Genomic DNA, 20,790 nt, shown 5'->3' on the forward strand with positions numbered 1-20,790 from the left:
CCCCCATCCCACACCACCACCACTCCCCCCCTTCTCGCGGAGGCACGAGGCTTTCCTCGCGACGCCCCAAAGCCGCAGCAGCAGCAGCGCCGCACGCGGCAGCAATGGCGGACTCCATCGAGCTCGCGCGCCGCCTCTGCCTCCAGCCTCCGGCGCGGAGGACGGGAACGGGAAGGTGCAGGCCGCGGGGCAGCCTCGGAGCTCCCTCCCTCCGCGTCCCGCGCCCTCCCCTCTCCCTCTCCCTCTCCCTCTGGTCGTCGCTCCGGTGCCGCGCGCTCGACTCCACCAGGCCGGTCGCGGTGGAGGGGGGCCTGGGAGACGAGGAGGACGAGGATGAGGAGGGGGAGTCGTACTTCGCCTTGACCTCGTCGAGGCTCTCGCGGGTGGACTACCTAGGGGAGAGCACCAAGGGGGATTTGAACGTGCGGAGGGAGCATCTCGACGCGTTTGGTGAGCTACTGGTTTCTTCCAACCTCCACACAAAATAAATTTGAGCTGTTTACTTGCAATCCCCTGTTAAGAGGAGATGTTGTGTTTGTTAACCCGTAGTTGTTAATGATTCGATTTATGTTAGACACTTAGACTAAACAAGCAAATTAGCAGTACTACGATGTCACTAAATTACAGCATCAGGCATCCTCATATGTAGCACCATCAAAACCGTGCCAGAGTCTTTGCTATAATTAATCCGAAATGCTTGCATTCTAGGTGGGAATGGCAAGTCGACATTGCATGGCCCTATAGAGGAGATAGCTTGGCAAGAAGCGAGAGAAGCTGAATCGTTGCTCCGTGAGTTGGGAATTGCAGTAATATTCTACTCTATTAGCATTATTTTTCCTCCTTGTTGATGTCTGGTAATTGGTATGCTTTCTTCCATTTCTATTCATATTCTGTTAAATATATTCGGTAGGGCACCTATTGTTGCTGTGAGCCTGTGACTGAAGTAACTTAAAACTTGGCATTCAATTTGCTTCCGGCATGATGATCATCATCTCAAATCACTAGCATTGAAATAGAACTTTCATGACTGTGTTCATCAAATTGTTGTAACTTGTAACACTCATGTTGCACTGAGAAAGTCAATTACCAAGACGAAGTTAACTTTGAAGAATGGTATAAAGGTGATAATACTGTAATATTGTTCACTTCTGTTCTTGGAAAACAATTTACAATTGAATAGCAGAATATGTAGAAGTCTTCGTCTATTGTAGAAAAGCTTAATAAAATTTATTTTTCTTTCCAAAGTGAAAAAATCACTAATTTCGCTTGAAAATGTTTTACGATTGTTTTGAAAATACATGGAGTTTTCTATAAAAATCCAGAAAAAGGCATGCCTTTGTAGCAACATGAACTCCAAATCCCAATGTTTAGTGATATCCAACAGTTCACATGAATCATGGCAAAAGCCAAACAATTAGGGTGAAAAGAGATCCAAGAAAATTCTGAACACTTGATGGCATGTTTTGTTAAAGTCTACCCAACATTTCAGCATGAACTCTTGAAAAGGCTCCAAGAGTTCAGTGTTTAGCCATTCACTCTGAATTTCTGTATAGTGGATATCAGAATATAGTTTGCAATTATCTTTTTACTGCTAAACGTTTCCTTCTTTAACTCCAATGATTTGTTATTCCTTTGTCTATCGATGTATCTTGATTGACTATCGCGATGTATCTTGATTGATTATCTTCTTGATGAAGAAACTAGCTTTATGATGATACAATATTAATGAATGGTTGTTAACACGCAGGATCCTTTTTCCGTAAGACACTCTCCTCGTGGAATATTTTGCACCAGGACACTAAATCTTCGATCCATCAGTGTCATTGGCTATGATATGGACTATACATTGATTCACTACAATGTGATGGTACTTCAATATCTATATCATCAAATTGTCTACGAATCATTCTAAAGTAGATGATTACATATGTACAAAATTTTACATATTTGTTGAACTGACATGACATGATACTAGCTGATAATTTAGGTATGGCCTCCTGATTCTCACATCAGACATAAAAAAACAACATGAGTGCTTTGTGTCCTTCCATATGGTCCTTGTGGTAAATTGCAGAAAAACCAAATTGTTGTTACATCTATGCAGGCTTGGGAAGGGCGTGCTTATGATTATGGTATGGCCAATCTGAAGGGCATGGGTTTCCCTGTAGATGACCTTGAATTTGATCCTGACCTGGTACTGTACTGTAGTATTGGGTACTCCATAATTCATAATATCTCAAGGCACATGCATAAGCCCTAATGATACCATTACTCTCACAGGTCATCAGGGGTCTAATTATGGATAAAGACAAAGGGAATTTGGTCAAAGCTGATCGTTTTGGTTACATTAAAAGGGCCATGCATGGCACCCAGATGCTTTCTACTAGTGCTGTGAGGTATTGTTAAGACATTTTGTCAGCTTTACTGTGGTCCTGAGCTGAGAGAAGATAATAAATCTTATTCATGTCCATGAACAGTGAAATATATGGAAGAGAATTGGTGGATCTACGGAAAGAAAGTAGATGGGAGTTCCTTAATACCCTTTTCTCTGTGTCAGAAGCTGTTATGTTCATGCAGGTCAATTACCTGTCTCTCTATCTAATAGTGTTCATTTCATGCTTGTGCTGGGTGGCGACCTAGTCTACGGATTGATAGTCACTAATATCTATGTTTCGTGATGGGGGTTTAGTTTTGTCCTTTTATTGGCTGTGTGCATTTTATGCAGAGGCCGGGGTTGGGCTTAGTTGGAATGTATCATCTTGGTGTATTTGACAGAGTCTTAATAAAGCTTCCATTATCTAAAAAATTTCATGCTTGTGCTATGATACTTGACATCTCATCATCCATCAATCCAGAACCATCGTTCACATGTGTGTACAAGAGTAGTTTCAGTGTTAGTAAAACACTTGATAGGAATTGCAGTCATGGGATGACAAATTCAGATAAAAATCACGCTCAGTTCTGGCCTGGTTAGAGTTCTCTTTGCTAGGTTTTTAATGTTCTTGTCTTTTTCATTCATGAATAATGCTCCTTTGTCTCTGAGTGCTTGGAGTTTGGACGTTTTACATACATTATGTAATACACATATGGTTTGCAAAAAAGTGTCCTGTGTGATTACAGAGACCAGGTTGTGATCTAAGAAATCCAGCAAACATACTCTCATATCACAAAGGACAGTATCTACTCCTAATACATATAATTTGACATGATCAGTCCTGTTTGATTCATTGATAATATTTTTGCACTTTTAATTGAAAATTCAGTGTGGTTAGACTGTCTGACATTTACATTTTATAGTGTGCTACCTTGAATGTCTATTGAAGTTTGAATTGATCCATATTTATATGGGCGTGGGTCTTCTGTTCAGATGGTCGACAAGTTGGATCAGGGGTTGGTGCCAGCTGAACTTGGGCCACTGGATTACAAAGGACTGTACAATGTAATTAGCCTTGCTACCTCTTTTACCGTTGTGCACGTTTGTTGTTGTAAAATTTTAAGGCTTTTCTTTTTTAGGCTGTTTCCAGGGCACTTTTTCGAGCGCATGTAGAAGGTCAACTCAAGGTAATGTCTGGTTGTCATTACTCATTAGATATGACAATACTCTATATGATCAATATTGGTCTAAAAAATTCTTTAGCTGGTTGAAATGTAGAGTGAGATAATGGCTGAGCCGGAACGATTTGTAGAGCCTGATCCTGAACTGCCTTTAGCTCTTCTGGATCAAAAGGAGGTTAACACACAATTACCTTACAAGTTCATGATCCATTAATAATATTAGAACTTTTGTACTTCTCTGCATTACTTTGCTGATTTCCCCTTTCAACTCATCAGGCTGGAAAAAGGTTGCTTCTTATTACAAACTCAGATTACCACTATACGAACAAAATGATGAATCATGCATTCAATCGCTTCCTTCCTAATGATATGGCATGGAGAGATCTGTTTGAAATGGTGAGTAATCAAGTTGCTGGTTCTAGATTGAACTGTTTGTCATTCGTTGCTTGCCTGCCATGCTGAAAACTTTACTAAGATCACTTGATTTATTCTTACTGTAGGTTATAGTCTCTGCAAGGAAGCCAGAGTTTTTCCAAATCTCTCATCCGTTATACGAGGTTGTAACAAATGATGGATTAATGCGTCCCTGTTTTAAAGCTAATTCAGGTGTAAATCTTGATTTTTTTCTTCTATGGCCAAATTTCTCTAGAGTCTCTTTGCTTTGTTTCTTTTGTTGATTTCTAAAACGATCAATTTCAAGTTTCAACCAGCAAATACACACTTTATGGCATGTTTGGTAGAGCTCCAACTCCTAAATTTAACTCCCAAGAGCTGGGTCTGAAGTGGAGTTGTGGAGCAGTCTGAACCCAGCTCCACCTCTCTTGTTCATTTTGTGAGAACACTCCAGCCAGCTCCACTCTCATTTTGGGTGGAGCTGAAACTGTTTGGCTGGGCTCCAACTCCATGAGAGGTGGAGATGGAGCTGGAGCTCTGCCAAACAGGCCCATAGTTTCATTTAAACTCTAGGCAGGGTAAAACGATAAAAACGGTAGATGGAAATGAAACATAAGGTGTAAAAACAGCAATACAAGTTCATTCATGCTATGAGAGGAACAGGACACTGATTTGCATATCAGTTATCTACAGCTCTAGCTTATGACTTTCTGTGAGCTGAAAGCACATCTAACCTCTGTTAGACAATAATCCGAAGTGATCAGATTTTCTGTAGTTCTGTAGGTGGATCTTATGTGCCATATGCCCACAACACAAGTAGGTTTCTTTGTGAAATTGCATAAGAGATCAAGAGGCATGTGCATATGCTCGCTTGAGTGTTGTTATTTTATGGCATTATAACATAAGGTGGAACAAGAGCAAGTGCATCACACAGCGAAGAAAACACTGTTCAGTCTTCTGTATCTAAGACGATTTCTTCTCCCTATGCCATTGTTCATCAATAATTGAGATACCTCCTTTCTCTGCTACCTCTCCGACTTAGGTTGTATTTTTGTTATATATCTTGAAACCATAAAATATTGTTTCATTTCTAAGCATGTGTTTCTGATGCACTAGCAGCTAGCTTGAAAGAAAACATTCTTTTCTGCAACTGACTTGTGAACCTTTTCTTAATTGGGTATTTAGGTGGATTGTACTCTGGTGGCAGTGCTCAGATGGTTGAGAAGTCACTAGACATCCATGGAGATGAAATATTATATGTGGGGGATCATATTTACACAGATGTAAGCCAGTCTAAAGTTCATTTACGATGGAGGACAGCGCTAATCTGCAGAGAACTAGAAGACGAGGTCAGTGTACTCTTTCTCATGCATTTACCTTCAGCACAGGATGAGAACTGTCAGCTGAGGGGCTTTACCATAAGAAAATATTGATAACACTAAATTTATGCACACTGGCGATCTATATATATGAGTATATGACTTAGCACTAAAATTTAGTTTTCCAGCTATATGTCTGTGAGGTTGAAAGTCTTTTCTGATACCCTTTTTAATTACATAACTGATCTTTCCCCTGTTCTTTATTTGATTTCTTATACTTTCTTGAGGAAAACATATTTTGAATCACGGATTGTCCTCTAATTATCAGTCTTTGGTCTTTACGCATGTCCTATTGTCTCGCTTAGGTCCATGACTTTTAGTTTTGGCCTATTAAATACCTAAACTTACACAAGGGTGCCACTTATCGGAGTTCTCTGTTGGTGAAATATTGAAGTGACAAAACAATGCCATGGAGGATCTCAAGTCCTGGAATATATGATCCCATTATGTAGCTGATGCCTTTACCCTTTAGACCATTAACTGGCTTATCTGCAATATTTGTGTATATATTGATTCTGAATTCGTTTGAAGACTAACTGGTAAGGGCAGCATTTAGTTTCTATGCATGCTCTAGTTGCTGATAGAGGCATGCTATCATGTCCTGTGACCATTTTGTTCTCTCCTGTTTTCTGCAGTTTGATGCACTAATTCGAAGCCATGTTCAGAAAGAACAGCTTATCACACTTATACAACAAAAGGAAGTCGTGGGAGATCTTTTTAACCAGCTTCGGCTGGCTCTGCAGAGACGAACAAATTCACGCCCAGCACAGGTATTAATGTCTTAAATTGGAACAATGAAGCTTTTGTTAGCTTTAACATGTCTCAATTTTCTCTCTTGAGAAACATGAGATTCTGCCCTATACATTATGTTGGTAACAGTATAATTTCAGCTGTTCTAATCTATCATGTAGTAACTATCTTAATCTTAAGCCAAAAATAAAGATAGTTTGGTGATTTAGTTTATTTTCTACTGAAGTATCAATTGTTTTCTTTTCCAGACGCTTGCTGCTACTTGTATGGATGATCAGGAGCTTACAGAAAGTATGCAAAAGTTGCTCATTGTTATGCAGAGATTAGATGAAAAAATTGCACCAATGCTAGAATCAGATGGAGAGCTGTTCAATAAAAGGTAAAGCAGGCATGCAGTCATTGCGTAATTCCTCATGTCTTTGAATGCAAGAAACGTCTGAAATTCGTTGCTTCTAGATCTGTTGCCCTATGTATTTTTGCAGAAAAATCATATTTTAAAGGCCATGTTTCAGACCTCTCATTCAGAAAGGTTTGTGAATCTTAAAGAAAAAAGCAGTTACTAATGATAATGGGTATTCTTGTATCAGTAATAATAGGCTGGCCTATTATGAAATGACTCTTAGGGTGCAATGAGGTGTGAAAAGTTAAATATAAGACCGTGCTAAGATAGATTGCTCGAGAACCCACTTTTTTCTTGCTGATGCTTTGCTTCCCTTCTATGATATACTGTCGTTACTTCACTCCAATTCCATCCATTGGACACAGTGGATATGGGAATCCAATCAAATAAGTAACAGTTAGTTGCAGTTGTAATTCTTTTTCGTAGTTGCATTTGTAATTTGATGATTGAGAGTTGAGAATATCAACAGGGTTAACTTGCAATTAGTTTCTCATATCTTCCTCTTTTTCATTAAAGAATATCTTCAATCTGAGGAAATGAGGAGTATGCTAGGACCAACCCTTAGTGCTAGGACCATAGCCTTTTAATCTATGATTGGATGGTTAGATTTGATTTTATGCAATGAGGTTGGGTTTGGCCAATCACATTTAATCATGCTTTCATGGGGTTGTGGTTTTGAACCATACTGAAACAAACTTGTGGAATCCAGACACCATAATTTATCCTTATTTGCCCCTAATCATTAGTAACTACTTTTGGTCTAACGTTCATTAACACCTTTTAGAAGAGCGGTTACGACGCGAGGCCCTTTGCATTTATATGTTTTGTTGCTTCCGAATCCCAGTGAATCTTTGATATTTGCTTTTTGTTTATAATGCCTATGCCAGAACTACAGAATTATAATACCTTTGTAAGCTAAGCAAGCATTTTTTTTTTTTTACCTGTTAAGATGGGGTTGGCTATCACGTACGGGCCTATGGGATAAGAGTCATCTGACGAGGCAAATTGAAAAGTGAGTGGTTATGGTTTTGCAGTGGTGAATATTATTTTATGAGCCCAAATTTTATCTGTGTAAATGCAATTATTTTGTCCTCGGTGCAGATATGCTGATATATACACATCAAGGGTTTCAAATTTTCTACATTATACTCCATTCATGTATTTCCAATCACAAGAACAGGTAATTGCAAAACTCTAGATGATTTATTTCCCTTTTACCTTCTACATTTTTATCATAGTCATTTCGACTGATTGAGACCTGATATTTCTGTTTCCTTAAAACAATCAAAGACAAAAATTTGAGCAGCAAGTAGAGCTGTGTCTTGTTTGCTAAATCTGCCAAAATGAAAAACACTACATCTGGTTGCAGAATGCAGCATATGTTCAGTTTGCTATCACCAGTTCCGTAAAGACAGTAGAACATCCAAATGCTCTGACTTCCATGCTATCGTCTCTTTAGCCCACTGTTTGATGTCTCTTCATAAGATAATCACTGCCGCACTCCCCGTCTCATCTGTTTTACGACCTTGTTTATCCTCTGAGCACATGTTACAGACTCTTGGGCATGACGTGCATTCCTATTCCCGGAGGCAACAACACTGACATTCGTTCGATTCATCATTCATGTGGTGGAGTTGGGAGAAAAATCGGTAGAGATAGAAAGGCAGCTGGATGGACGTGCTTGTGCCAGTGTGTGAGCCGTGGCGATTGATCTTGATGCAGCGAGGCAGGCCATTTGGAACGTTTTCGCGTTACGTAGCAATTATGTCGTGTATAGCAGTGTGTACTTGGGGTGTAAGTAGAGTCATTAGCTTGTAATAACACGATTGGAATAAGCCCGTGCGGTCGTTTTCTTCTTTCTGCTCGCCGACTCAAAAGAAATTTGGTTTGGTTAGGCAGAACGACCGTGGAAAGTTGGGCATGTAATTTGTAAACTTTTAAGTTTTGTAAGATTTTCATCTGATCATCTCAGCATCTGTCTAAACTCTGGACTGTCACTTGAAACAGTTAAATTCCAGAAAAATAAGAAGAAGTCCCATTGTTGTATGCTTTTTTTTCGTATGTTTTCATAAATTAGTTGAGCTGCTCTGATCGTTTGAGCTTGGGCTATGTGGAAACATGAACAAAGCAGCCGAAAACAATTTGTAAGTAAAACTTTTATATTTTTAGTATGTGTTATTTGTAGTTTAAAAGTCAATGCTGAAAAACAGACTTGGATAAAAAAATCCAAATGAACTCCAAAATTAAAATTCAAAATTCACATTTAGTCTATGACTGATAATAATCTAAAAACAGATGACTGGTTGAGAACCCAGATTGCATGAAGCTTTTTTTTTTTAAAGAGCTTTTTCATCACCTAACAAGTGAATAAAATAAAGAGGGATTTACATCTGAGATTGGAGAAAAAACAAGTCCAACTCCATACTTGTATTTGAGTTTTCCCTAACGAATTTGTATTTCGAAATTTTTGACAAAATACGCTTGTACTGTGTGTGCAGTTCGATCGAGTATAACCCGCACTTTCTCAAGGCAAACCCCCTATCCTCGCCTCGGTCACCAGCTGCCTTTGCGCCGCCCGCGTCCGACGCGCGGCGGCGGCGGAGATGTTGCGGCGGATGCGATGGATGGCGGACGGGGACGGGCGGTGGGAGCTGGACGTGGAGACGCCGGCGACGATGGAGGGCGCGGCGCGCCCCGTCCCCGGCGACCCGCTGCCGCTCGGCCTCTCGCGGGGGCCCCGGGTCACCCGCACGAAGCAGCTCGACTTCCTTCACCGCTTCATGGCCTCGCCGCTCGTCCCCTCCTTCTCCGCCTCCGGCGCCGGCCTCTCCGTCCACCACGCCCACCTCGTCCACCTCTCCCACAACTTGTAAGTGGTAACTGAAAGTCACTCCCGTCTCCCCCCACGCACGGTCGATCTTACGAGAGAGAGATAGATAGAGAGAGAGAGAGAGAGAGAGAGAGAGAGGAAGTGCTCGTATTTAGGCTGCTGCGGTTAATTAGATAGCGAAATGCAGGCTTGCAATGTTGCAAAATTCAAGTGAGAAAAATGGTATCTGTACATATCTACGCAGCTCAAGTTTATGCGGTTATTAGATTCTGAAATGTGGTTCGCAACGTCACGCCGCTCAAACTTCTAATGAACTGACGATGGATGTGTTTTTGTGTGCTTGGTTCCTGTAGGTTCATTTGAGGTAACCGTGGAATCATTCTAGCTATGTAGTCTGCTTTTTTCTTAAATGGTTCGAGATTGGTTTCGGGATTATGTAAAAAACATCTGCTTGGAGCCATCACCTTCTAGTCCATATATGCCAATGTATGTGATTGAGTATGTGTCAGGAGACTCAGGATCTCAAGGGCAATGGTTTCTGTACCCGCTTACCAATCATCAACAGTCTGCTAGATAAACCATCAGTAGTAGATTTGTCCAGTTCTGTTTCTAAACAGAATTTGGATATTATTTTCGTTCATTCCAACCCTTTCCTGTCATAGGCAAAAAAAAATCTGTAAAATTCAACGATTGCTTGCCCCTGATTGTGACATATGCACTGGCATTAACAACCCGGTGTGTAAGATGTATCTGACCAAAACACATGTGCACTACCATTAACGACCCGGCGTATTCTTTTCAGGTCTTTTACTATCTTGGAGCAACTTCATGTACAGAAGCTTGTAGCTGTTGTGAAAGAGAAGTTATCAAATCGGCAAGAGGTCTCCTGGTCCAATGATATCAAAAGGCACCTGCATGATGTTATGTCTCTAGGTGTTGGCACAGAACTCTTGATTACACCAGATACCACTTTGCTACTGGAGCTGTACAATCTGAAGAAGGGGGATCGGGGCAAAGCAATATTTCGACACAAGGCAAATTATCTGGATACTTTTTATGCTATTTGGTATATATTAGCTATTTGTGGGTATTCATGGTGCTTACACTGGGATTCTCAATAGAACACATTATGTTCCTATATTGATTAGGTATCTAGTTATGAAGGTTTGACTTGACTCATGGAAAATTTCATCCTTCTTTATGGAACAATCAGTTTACTTAACTAATGATAGTTGTTACTAAATTTTTTGGATTAAAACTGAAGATTTCTTCATTGATTCCAGCTTCCTCATCAAAATATTACATTAGAAGCATCTTGGCCTGGATTATTCATTGATAAAAACGGGGTTTACTGGGATGTGCCATTGTCATTATCAGCTGACCTGGCTTCAGTTGGCTCCGAGTCTGGATTGAGTTATCATGTACTATTGCAGCAGAATAGTGGAGAACCAAAATGTTTTGGTGGTGGTGAAGAAACCAGTGATGTTCCTGTTGCTCTGTTACCAGGGTTATGTGCTAAGGCAGCTGTTTCGATTAAGAAAAGCATTGATGTTTGGAGGAAAAAAGAAGATAAGCTAAAAAATGTCCAGCCGTATGATGTATTTCTCTCAGAACCTCATGTTTCGTTCACCGGGATCATTGGTAAGCATTCACCTTTCCTGTTGTTGATCTTCGGAAATTAGTTATGTAAGCTTATTTCAAGGAAACACTCTTGCTTCTACTTGCTTAGAGGTCCTGCTATTGCTTTCCTAGCTGCCTTATAAACGTTTTCATTCACAAGTCATGCTGTCCTCTTTGTTGACACATTTTCTGGAATATAACTTATTGATCAATGCATATGTTTCCTGGCATTGTGATGCATCTTGAGATACCATATGTCAATAGTAGTGTTCATTCTCAATGGCTGATATACTATCTACAGCTTGGTAAACCACCTGTCCTGTATGATTTACTGCCAAGTGTTTGGAGCTATGTCCATTGAAGAATCATGAACACCTATAGTTGCATGGGTACATGAATTAATTATATTTTTAATTCTGTAACCCTCTCTATTAGATTTACGTGTTATCAGCTGTGCACAAAATAACTATTTCTACTTTCTTTTTGTTCAGGTGCAGTAGCCAGTGGTTCTTTTGGGGATTGCTCAAAAAGAATGTCCATGCAAAATGAAATACAAAAATCCAATGCCTTTAAATATTTTGATGAGAGGAACAAGTTTGCTGCCTTTGCAGACCTCTTTGCGTCTGTTAATTTTACAGCTCAACACGGGAATTTTCAGAGGCTTCTCCTGGATTTGACAAGGGTAAGCGCCCGGTTAGATATATCCTCAGGATCATTGTTCTTACGTGGTACTTCTCAGCTTGCACAAGATTTCTTCTTCTCTCGACGCCCTGATTTAGAGACATTCTGTGATGTTTGTCCTGATGTGATTGTTTCTCTTCAACAACAGGTGAATCACATCTTCCTTTTTCATCAGCTTGTGCTTTTATACCTAGAAAGCTAGAACTAGAAGGCCATTCTGTATGAAGATTACCCTGACACAAATTCATGTGATCTATTTACTCTTTTGTTTTGCTTTCATATTTTCAAATGGATATGGTTCGTTGTTGTTCAACCAATAGGTGGATGTATATTTTTCCCGACATTCTTTACTATAATAATTAGTCGATATTTCAAGTGATAATAGAAATAAGGTATGAAGACTTCAATTGTATTGCCATTTTCCAGCAAGATAGAAAACATTGGTGGTACTTTATTATATACAAAAATATTCTGACATATCTAGTTTATCGATGTTTCTGTAGAAACAATTGCTTGGTGTCCTAGATATTCGCTACTTCAGTTCAGATATCAGTTTTCCTTGAAATCAATAAACTACTTAGTTATGAGGGTCAAGGGATGCTGCTCTAGCCTGCAGCATCCGTATCACCGTTTTCATGTTAAAATCAACTTTGGAATTTATGATGTCTATCCAAACTGGCATAGATAATTACTACTAATTTCATGCTTTAAAATAGGTAATTCCCCTACTTAGTGTTTTTGTTTATCACCAAATAATATCATTTACAAAATCTCAGTGCTGCTTGGCACATTTTCTGACTGATGATTGCAGACTTGTGGTATTGACGTCTGGTTTTTACTGTTCCAGTTACATGTCGAAATGTGTAAAGTGATTATGAAAACCGGTTAGATACTGGGGCAAACGCCAAATATTAAGTAAAGCTCTCATATAATCATTAACATAAGCCAGTGAATGTAAGAGAGCTTAACTATATGTCATCCAATTGTGTTTAGATATATAGCCCCATCTCCTAGTTCGTACTGTGACAGAAGATATCATGACATGCAGTTTTAGTATGTAAATCCTATTGTACTCTACTTCTGACATTAATGAACAAATTTCATTTAATAAAATTTTGAATGATAAGGTAAACATATCATGATTACATCCAGGTCGTCTAATTGCAGACGGATTCTATTGTATACCTTTTTTACCCTTTTTTTCCTTGTTGCTAGCTTTTTCCTTATTTTCCGAGAAGATAAATTAACTAGACAAGATGATTATGTTACATAGGATGCTATCATAGAAAATTTCAAGTTCACACTATTCTTTGTTACTTTAAGTTCACTCTTCTTTGTTCTTCTTGCAGATAGTTGGACCCTTCAGCTTTCGTGTTGAATCCACAGTTACCATTGACCCTAAAAAACAAGACCATTTCGTTCGTGTGGACGACTCAGTTTTTGCAATCGACTGGGCTCTGAAGGTCCTGGGTTCCGCAAAGGCCACTGCTTGGTATTCTCCTAAGCATCAGGAGGCAATGGTGGAGCTTCGGTTCTTTGAGACCTGAAGAGGTTGGCTCATCGTATCACATAAACATGATTTTCAAAGGCTTTCTTTCTCGTATTGGTGCCAATGAGAACTAGGTCAGGTGACTGTAGATGTTACGCAGTGTGCTTCATCAAGGCAGTTTGTAGATGTGATCAAGTTTATCTCGGTGTCTTGCATTCACCTGTTGAAGACTGTTATTCTTGTAGGCTGTAGTTCTGTTCATTGGTTAAAACAGCTTGCTGTTTAACAGGCAATGAGCCTTGACGGAGGGCAGTTCTTAGATTGTTTCGGTTCTGTAGAATAGTGTAGTTATGCAATAAGTCAATACGTGTCGACGACAATATATTTCTAGTTGTGTTTCATACTTGCTTTGGGCATCAGAAGAATACTTGCTGATGTAAGTGATCGTCATCTGAATGCCGTCTGTTATATATTCATCCACTGATTGCTCGGTCAGGCCTGAAGAGTAGTTGATCTATCTTACAAGTTGAATTGTTGATGCGAATCACATCTGATAAATGAAATCTTCTCAGAAATAAGCTCAACATTACTGGCTCCATTGTTTCGCTTATCCTTATACTTAGTCATAAAAAAAAACACTCGTATAAAAAACTTTTATTTACATGTCCTTGGTGATACAAAAGCAAATGTTGAAAATAAATCACGATTAAAAAAAATCACAAAATCAATTTTAAAATTAGGTTTTAAAATTTAAATTCTACTTATAAGTATAAACGAAACAATAGTAAGCTGTTTCTTTTGAATTTAAATATGTTTCATGTTTGATCTTTTTTGGTGCTTCGTTAAAATTTGAGCATCACCATAAGCAAAGTGTTGCTATCAACCCAAAAAGGTGTTGAGTGAGGCAATTAACAGTTGTTTCCTAGTAACAAGTTAAAAAAAAAAAGCTACATTTTTTTAGTCGAAAATTGCGAGTACTTGTTTCCAAACAAAACTTGGGTTCTAACAAAATTTTGAATACTAGACTTGAGACAGGTGTTCGCATTTATAGCTATTTATTCCTTCAGTAATAGACATCGTATTTGGGCATGTTCGGCTGCTATATGCAGCCGCTACGCTGCTGCAGCTAGAAATACAAAGGGGCAATTGTGTTTCTGCCCTTGCTTTACATCTCAATTGTTATTTTACCCCTACTTTTTAGGGTTTGTGATTTTGCCCCTGTTTTTATGAAACGAAGCAACCGCCTGCCCCTACTCTGTTAACTAATGGTAACGGTGTTAAATATGTGATGAATGGACAAATATACCCCTGGACATGTTTTTGGCTTGCACAGGATACATGTTTCAAGTTAATTTTGTGCGAATTTCATACGGGACCTAAATGTTTAAAATTTTTATAAAAGTTGACAGAACACAATATTTTGGACAATTTTGATAGAATTTTCGCAATAATTTGAACACAGTTTATAAACGATGTCAGAACACAATATTTTTGACAAAATTTTGACAACAAGGGCAGAAACACAATTGCCCCAAACTTCAGACGCTAATAGGTGCAGCCCTATCGGAGCATCAAATTCAGCAAAATACAAGAACTGTCCTCCTAGCTTCAACAGAAACAAACAACTTCAGCTGCCTACTATACTTTACTTACAAACCTGGAACCCAAAGCAATCCCAAATACCTGCAGAATCTCCCTCTGGCTCGCATTCAGAAACAGATTAAACACCAACTGTGAGACTTGTCCGACGATAGAATCATCTGTCCATCTGACCACATCCTTCTCAGATGTAAACTGGCTGGAGAACTCTGGAAGAGCTCAAATCTATATCGACGGATCGAGCAGTAAGCAGCAACAATATCATACAATTTCGTGGAAGAAGTAATGACCACATCACCAGATCACCTCAGAGCTGGCTGCCCTATTTGTTTTTGCAGCCTGCTCTCACAACTTATAGAAAGCATGTAATAACCCAGAGTTTTTAGCCGAGCAAACGCCGACGCGCCGACGGAGCCGCCGCTCCTCGGGGCCGCCGCGCCCGACTCCACCGCGCGCTGGCCCGAGCCGCCACTCCTCCCTGCCGCGCGTCGCCGCTTGTTGCGTAAGCGGCCGCCGCCGCCGCTTGCAACCCAGCAAGCTAGGGTTTTCGATTGGATCGGGACAGCAAAGGTTTGGGGATTTGGTTGTTTCATTGAAGAAGGGTAGAATAGTCATTCACAAATTATAATAGCATTTTCTTTCTTCGTTTAATTCGGAAATCCCGGGTCCACCAAACTACCGTCCAAACCAGAGGTAGACGGTTGCTTCGTTTTAAAAAAGCAGGGGCAAAATCACAAACCCTAAAAAGCAGGGGTAAAATCACAATTGAAACATAAAGCAAGGGTAGAAATACAATTGCCCTAAATATAAAACACTGTTCCTGTTGGCTGCTGTATAGTAATAAAGATCGCTGTCGAACAAGCCTTTGTAGACAGTAAGACACCCATGATAACTTCGTCAATATTAAGGATACGTCGGGTTAGTTTTCTAAAAATGTTTGTGTATGTATTTATATGAGTGAGAGTACGCGTCTTGCGAACACCTACATTTGGAGAAAATTGTAGTGTGATTCTGAAAAGAGTTCGAAGGAACGCAGAGACGGACAGAGAGAGGAAAGCCTCAAGCCGTAAGAAGCCCACCTGCAAGTGGGCCCGTGCTTGTGCTCCGCCTCCGCCGGCCCACTGGGCCATTTCCCCTCGGCCTCCGAAGCTCACTAAACCCTACCCAACCTTCCTCCTCGCCGCCGCGTAAACCCACCACCACCACCATCTCCAGCCTCGCCGCCGCCGCACCCGCCTCCACCATGGCGGCCGTCTCGAGGGGCCTCCTCGCGCGCCTCCGCCACCTCTCCATCGCGGGCCCACGCCTGCCCCCTTGCCGCCGCCCCTTCTCCGCCGAGCCCCTCGTCTCCCACCCCGACGACGACGACGCCGCCGCCGGGGGCGGCGGCGGCGGCGGCGAGGGATCGGGAGGGGGACGGATCATAGAGGCTCGGGCGGGGGTGATGGGCCCGGACTCGCGGCGGACCGGCGTGATCGGCGTCAAGTGCGGCATGTCGGCGATGTGGGACAAGTGGGGCGCCAAGGTGCCCATCACCGTCCTCTGGATCGACGACAACGTCGTCTGCCAGGTCAAGACCGCCGAGAAGGAGGGGTTCTTCGCGCTTCAGGTGCTACGCGTTTCTGATCTCTGTGTGAACTCTTGTTTCGATGACATCGCGAGCCAGTGGATCAGCTGAGTTCGTTTCGCTGGAAATTATTAAGTGCTGGGGTCAAAAATGAAAGTAGTGTTTCTTCACTCTTTCGTTGGAGTCATAATAATTTAGAGGGAGATTTTTCGGCTTCCAAGAGTGTTGAGGTTCGATTTAGACATGAAATGATATATACTCCCTCCGTTTCATATTATAAGCCTTTCTAGTATTGCCCACGTTCATATAGATGTTAATGAATCTAGACAGTATATGAATGTGCACAATGCTAAAGTCTTATAATATGAAACGGAGGAAATAATATAAATCTGATCACACATTGTAGGGCCTCTCCAATACCTGGTTGGTAATTCATTGAGATGTACTGTAAACAGTAACTGAAGCATATCCCTGCAAAAGAAATGAAAACCATGTAGCAATTTTCTGCGAATGTCTATTCCCGTTGTGGATAGAAAAATGTGTAGAAATGACAATGTTGAAATTTTATAGTAGCATTGTTTTACCTCTGAGGCCCTGCCACTTCCGAAATTCATCACAACAACTTATTTATAGATCAGGCACCTGGTTCTGGGATTTTGGCATCAAGGAGTACATGTCTTGTATTTGCTTTACCTGTAGATGACTCTTCTCCACCGTGAATAGTTCAGATACATAACGTAATAAACGTGTGCTCTTAGACTTTATTTTATTGGCCCAAACATAAACTTGTTGGTAAATCTCTAGAGTTATTGATCGTTAACTTTGGTCCATTGCCTTCCATTTTGCAAGATCTGTTCCTAACTTCTGGAACTCTTTTCCTGGTATTTATCAGCTTGGAGCAGGCCAAAAGAAGGAAAAACATCTAACAAAACCTGAAGTGGGCCACTTCAGAGCACAAGGAGTCCCTCTAAAGAGAAAACTAAGGGAGTTTCCTGTTACTGAAGATGCACTTATTCCTCTTGGAACAACAATCACAGTTCGCCATTTTGTGCCCGGACAATTTGTGGATGTTACTGGAATCACAAAGGGCAAAGGTTTTGCGGTATGTATTATTTTCCTATCTATGTTTGTTAAGCCAGCTTTGTTCTGCATTTAATAATGTAAAAAGAGAGCATCAGCAATTTGTGCATCTACTTGAAATTGAATTGTATGGCGTAATTCCAGCTCATAGTTGTTATCTGATTTTGTTCCAAACAATTACTTACAGAAATGCATTGCTGTGACTCTATATGTAACTTTCTAATAATGTAAGCAGCATTTACTTGTGTCCCTATCAATTGTTTTGAACATGCAAGCAGATAATGAACACCGCTCATTGTTGAAATTGGAGGTGCTTCTATTCTTCGAAGTGCTTTAGGACTTACGCAAGCCCTTGGAAGAGCTGAAGTGTGGAAGTCATTATTAGAATATTGACCAATTGTAATAAAAAAAACCAGTGTAGTTATATGGTAGATGAAAAATATATGGTGTTGTCACTTTTCAGTCACAGTGTTCAATAGTTTGTACATAATGTAATTCCAGTTACTTTGAGTTCTATTTAGGTAGCTGTCTAGATTCGTAATACTAGGAAATGTCTCATCCGGTCCTAGGCTCTTATATTTTGAGACGGAGGGAGTAGTTTTTTTTTTCCTGCTTGATGGCTTAGCATATATACTAGAAAAGCAGAGCTAGGTGAGTTAAGGTTGAGAGGAAGCAATATAGCAACTTGATTTACCCTTCTCTGAGTTGTTATTGTGCTAATGATAAAGAAAAGAGTTGTATAGAGATTTTAAGAACCTTCAGGATCTGTGCTTGGTATTTGGTAAAGGCTAACTCTAACAGTTGGTCCTGGGGACCTTTTTACCACATTAATGCAAGTTGTTGATGATTTTCAATGTTTAAGGCTTTAATATTAATTTCACATTTGACTATATTATTGCAATCAGATGTATTAATTTTTTTTATTTCATTTGATTAACTGTTCATAATACCACAATAGCGTAGCATCCATGTTTGCAGTTATTTGGATACTTCAGAATTTCACTTTCATAATCCATTTGTCAGCACTCCACGGTATGAATATAAGTCATTTCTTTAACACTTTTTCCTTGTGTAGGGTGGTATGAAAAGACATGGTTTTAGTGGGATGCCTGCATCACATGGTGCATCTCTATCACATCGGAGCATCGGTTCTACTGGTCAAAGAGATGCTCCTGGAAGGGTATGTCTCATAATATCCATGCACTGACCAATTGATAATTGGTATACATTTCTCTTCCCAGAAGAGGCAGGTAATTGCCACTATAGAATACGTGGCAGCATAGTTTTTAATAGAACTTTCCTGATATAAGGATTAATCCTGTATAAGTATAACTGGCAAGTTATCCCAATGCTTAAATTGATCAAAAGATAGTGCTTCTTACAGTTCTCTTTTTCCACACTTCTAATTATTATTCCATCATTGTTCATAATAGTTAGTAGATTGCATTGCATATTCTCGTTACTGTTATGGTTATCCAGAAAGCACTATCAAGTGTCAATTTGTGCCTTTTTTTTCCACACTACTAATTATTATTCCTTCATTGTTCATAATAGTTAGTAGATTGCGTTGCATATTCTCGTCACTGTTATGGTTACCCACAAAGTGCTATCAAGTGTGAATATGTTAACATAGTAAATGGCACATACATATAGCCAAAACAACAGTACAGCCTTATTTAAATGGAGTTTTTATTATGTTGAACTGATAACGCCCTTCACTGGAGATGCAGACATACAAGCTAATGCTTTTTACATAAAATTAAAATGCATCCCAAATATTTTTAGCCGTTTAGCTTAAAATGGCTTAAAATTTGTTAAAACAAAACAAGGGTATCTTGATTTGAATGAAACTCAAATGGTTAAAAAAAAAGGGAAGCAGGGCAGCTGCAGCTTTCTCCATCTAGCTATCTAGGTATCGTTTCTAATGGAGAGATTGTTTCTCTTCATAAAAATGAATTAGAATCTAGATATAGACAATGTTGCTGTTGATTTGACTTTATCCTTCCCACCTACTACTGGCCTCAACTTCGGTATACCAACTGCTGGCTTCTTACCAAAGAGTTGCCATTTGATGTCCCACTGACATGTGAGCCTGGGAACACATGTTACTTAGAAATCCTGTGATGAGTCCTAGAGTGCAACAACGGAGCAGCAAATCATAGATTTTCCTACAGCAATAGAGCACTTCTTCCTTGAATACGTTCAAGGGAAACCCTCGGTTGGTTTTGTGGTCCTTATGAATACTCCGGTTTTGTGAGAGTGACTCCTAATGGTGTGAGTGAGTGAATTAGTAAATGTGTGGAGCAAAAGACAAATAAAACCCTGTAAGACCTTATATTTTTGTCTAATGATATGGCATCTTCAAGGTATAACCTGCAGTTAGAAGCGACTTTTCTAGTATTTTCCCTGAGTGACGTCACTTCAAGACTTCCTGTGTTACTCTTGGGCTGAACAAAATATTTTTTTTCCATATCATAAGCAAAAGAAATGCAGTGGTTTAAATTATCATATGCAGTTTGTAATCTGAAGCTGTTGGTTGGAAAACAATGAAGTAGTTAACGGAAAGCAGCCTGCGGCAAGCATTCTTGCATATATAGTTGGTAACATTGCTGTAATATGTTTGCAGGTCTTCAAAAACAGAAAGATGCCTGGACGTATGGGTGGTGTACAGCGCACCGTGAAAAATGTATGGGTTTATCAAATAGACCCTGCCAGGAACTTATTGTATCTGAAAGGCCAGGTAGTTTCATCTGTACCTTTGAACTTAATGGTATGTCTTGCTGATGTATAGAGGTTGATATGCGCAATATGTATTTATCGTTTATTTTGCAGGTTCCTGGTCCTCAAGGCAGCTTTGTTTTTGTTAAGGACTCAATATACAAGAAACCCGACATAGCTAAGCTGCCTTTCCCAACATATTTCTCACAAGAAGGTGAGTCGGAGGAGCTCCTCGTCGCTGATCTTGGTGACATCGACCCATTCATGGTAGCGGATTAAGATTAGGGCCTACTTTGGAAGGGTCCTTTTGTTTTCTGTGCACTTCAGCTTGACCATCCGACAAAATTGTTAAATTTTGCATGGATATATGAGTAGTTGCTGGATTGCGAGTCATCCCATTACTGGCCCGCCTCTGATCAATGTTGTTCCATGTACACTACTTGGCAAATGTGCCAGGGCCCTAACTCGATTAGGGTTTTGAGCTGATTGTTTGACAAAATGGAACTTTTTTGTTCAATAATTTGTGTAATCTAAGCTTCAGATAGATATATAAAATGGGAAAGATTCACCGCAGAGATAGATGTATGTCAGCATTGTATTGCAGTTCTGTATTCTCCAATTCAGGCTAGGTTTTGTGTTCCTTGAAACCAGACAGTAACCTTTGATTGGTCTTCTCTTTTTAAGAAATGAGTTTGAGTGGTGTATGTTTCTTGCTCTAGACCTGTAGAT

General features: G+C 40.0%; 3 protein-coding genes across 5 annotated transcripts; all 3 read left to right on the forward strand.

Annotated features, from left to right (window-relative positions):
• Positions 1–21: 21 nt before the first annotated feature.
• On the forward strand, positions 22–9,018 carry LOC127766694 (uncharacterized). Of its 3 annotated transcripts, none has more exons than XM_052291828.1 (17): positions 22–450; positions 709–806; positions 1,748–1,867; positions 2,105–2,194; positions 2,281–2,396; positions 2,478–2,577; positions 3,368–3,439; positions 3,514–3,561; positions 3,653–3,730; positions 3,832–3,951; positions 4,056–4,161; positions 5,134–5,297; positions 5,963–6,097; positions 6,326–6,456; positions 7,427–7,489; positions 7,579–7,657; positions 8,976–9,018. In XM_052291828.1, the coding sequence occupies exons 1-17, from the start codon at positions 105–107 to the stop codon at positions 8,988–8,990; spliced, it is 1,881 nt and encodes a 626-aa protein (XP_052147788.1). In that variant the 5' UTR covers positions 22–104; the 3' UTR covers positions 8,991–9,018. The 3 variants fall into 3 exon arrangements, with proteins under 3 accessions (XP_052147788.1, XP_052147777.1, XP_052147785.1); XM_052291817.1 differs by lacking the exon at positions 8,976–9,018 and adding an exon at positions 7,847–8,025; XM_052291825.1 differs by lacking the exon at positions 8,976–9,018 and adding an exon at positions 8,032–8,523 and having other exon boundaries at positions 23–450.
• LOC127766713 (protein TRIGALACTOSYLDIACYLGLYCEROL 4, chloroplastic) lies at positions 9,007–13,592 on the forward strand. The gene is made up of 5 exons (XM_052291840.1): positions 9,007–9,346; positions 10,110–10,341; positions 10,591–10,948; positions 11,419–11,756; positions 12,958–13,592. The coding sequence occupies exons 1-5, from the start codon at positions 9,081–9,083 to the stop codon at positions 13,153–13,155; spliced, it is 1,392 nt and encodes a 463-aa protein (XP_052147800.1). The 5' UTR covers positions 9,007–9,080; the 3' UTR covers positions 13,156–13,592.
• A 2,283-nt stretch (positions 13,593–15,875) lies between these two features.
• Positions 15,876–20,751, forward strand: LOC127760591 (50S ribosomal protein L3-2, mitochondrial). The gene is made up of 5 exons (XM_052284874.1): positions 15,876–16,305; positions 17,156–17,365; positions 18,419–18,523; positions 19,970–20,083; positions 20,176–20,751. The coding sequence occupies exons 1-5, from the start codon at positions 15,940–15,942 to the stop codon at positions 20,338–20,340; spliced, it is 960 nt and encodes a 319-aa protein (XP_052140834.1). The 5' UTR covers positions 15,876–15,939; the 3' UTR covers positions 20,341–20,751.
• Positions 20,752–20,790: the final 39 nt, after the last annotated feature.

This window comes from Oryza glaberrima, chromosome 1 (assembly GCF_000147395.1).
Source record: "Oryza glaberrima chromosome 1, OglaRS2, whole genome shotgun sequence".
Classification (NCBI taxonomy): domain Eukaryota; kingdom Viridiplantae; phylum Streptophyta; class Magnoliopsida; order Poales; family Poaceae; genus Oryza; species Oryza glaberrima.

Bases quoted from the DNA above. Each gene is read 5' to 3' on its own strand.
- LOC127766694 (XM_052291817.1), top strand. From the start codon at position 105: ATGGCGGACTCCATCGAGCTCGCGCGCCGCCTCTGCCTCCAGCCTCCG. The intron at 3,562-3,652 runs GTAATGTCTGGT...GTTGAAATGTAG, and splicing joins ATGTAGAAGGTCAACTCAAG to AGTGAGATAATGGCTGAGCC. The intron at 4,162-5,133 runs GTGTAAATCTTG...TTGGGTATTTAG, and splicing joins CTGTTTTAAAGCTAATTCAG to GTGGATTGTACTCTGGTGGC.
- LOC127766713 (XM_052291840.1), top strand. From the start codon at position 9,081: ATGTTGCGGCGGATGCGATGGATGGCGGACGGGGACGGGCGGTGGGAG. The intron at 9,347-10,109 runs GTAAGTGGTAAC...TATTCTTTTCAG, and splicing joins GTCCACCTCTCCCACAACTT to GTCTTTTACTATCTTGGAGC. The intron at 11,757-12,957 runs GTGAATCACATC...TTCTTCTTGCAG, and splicing joins TTGTTTCTCTTCAACAACAG to ATAGTTGGACCCTTCAGCTT.
- LOC127760591 (XM_052284874.1), top strand. From the start codon at position 15,940: ATGGCGGCCGTCTCGAGGGGCCTCCTCGCGCGCCTCCGCCACCTCTCC. The intron at 18,524-19,969 runs GTATGTCTCATA...ATATGTTTGCAG, and splicing joins AAAGAGATGCTCCTGGAAGG to GTCTTCAAAAACAGAAAGAT. The intron at 20,084-20,175 runs GTAGTTTCATCT...TTTATTTTGCAG, and splicing joins TATTGTATCTGAAAGGCCAG to GTTCCTGGTCCTCAAGGCAG.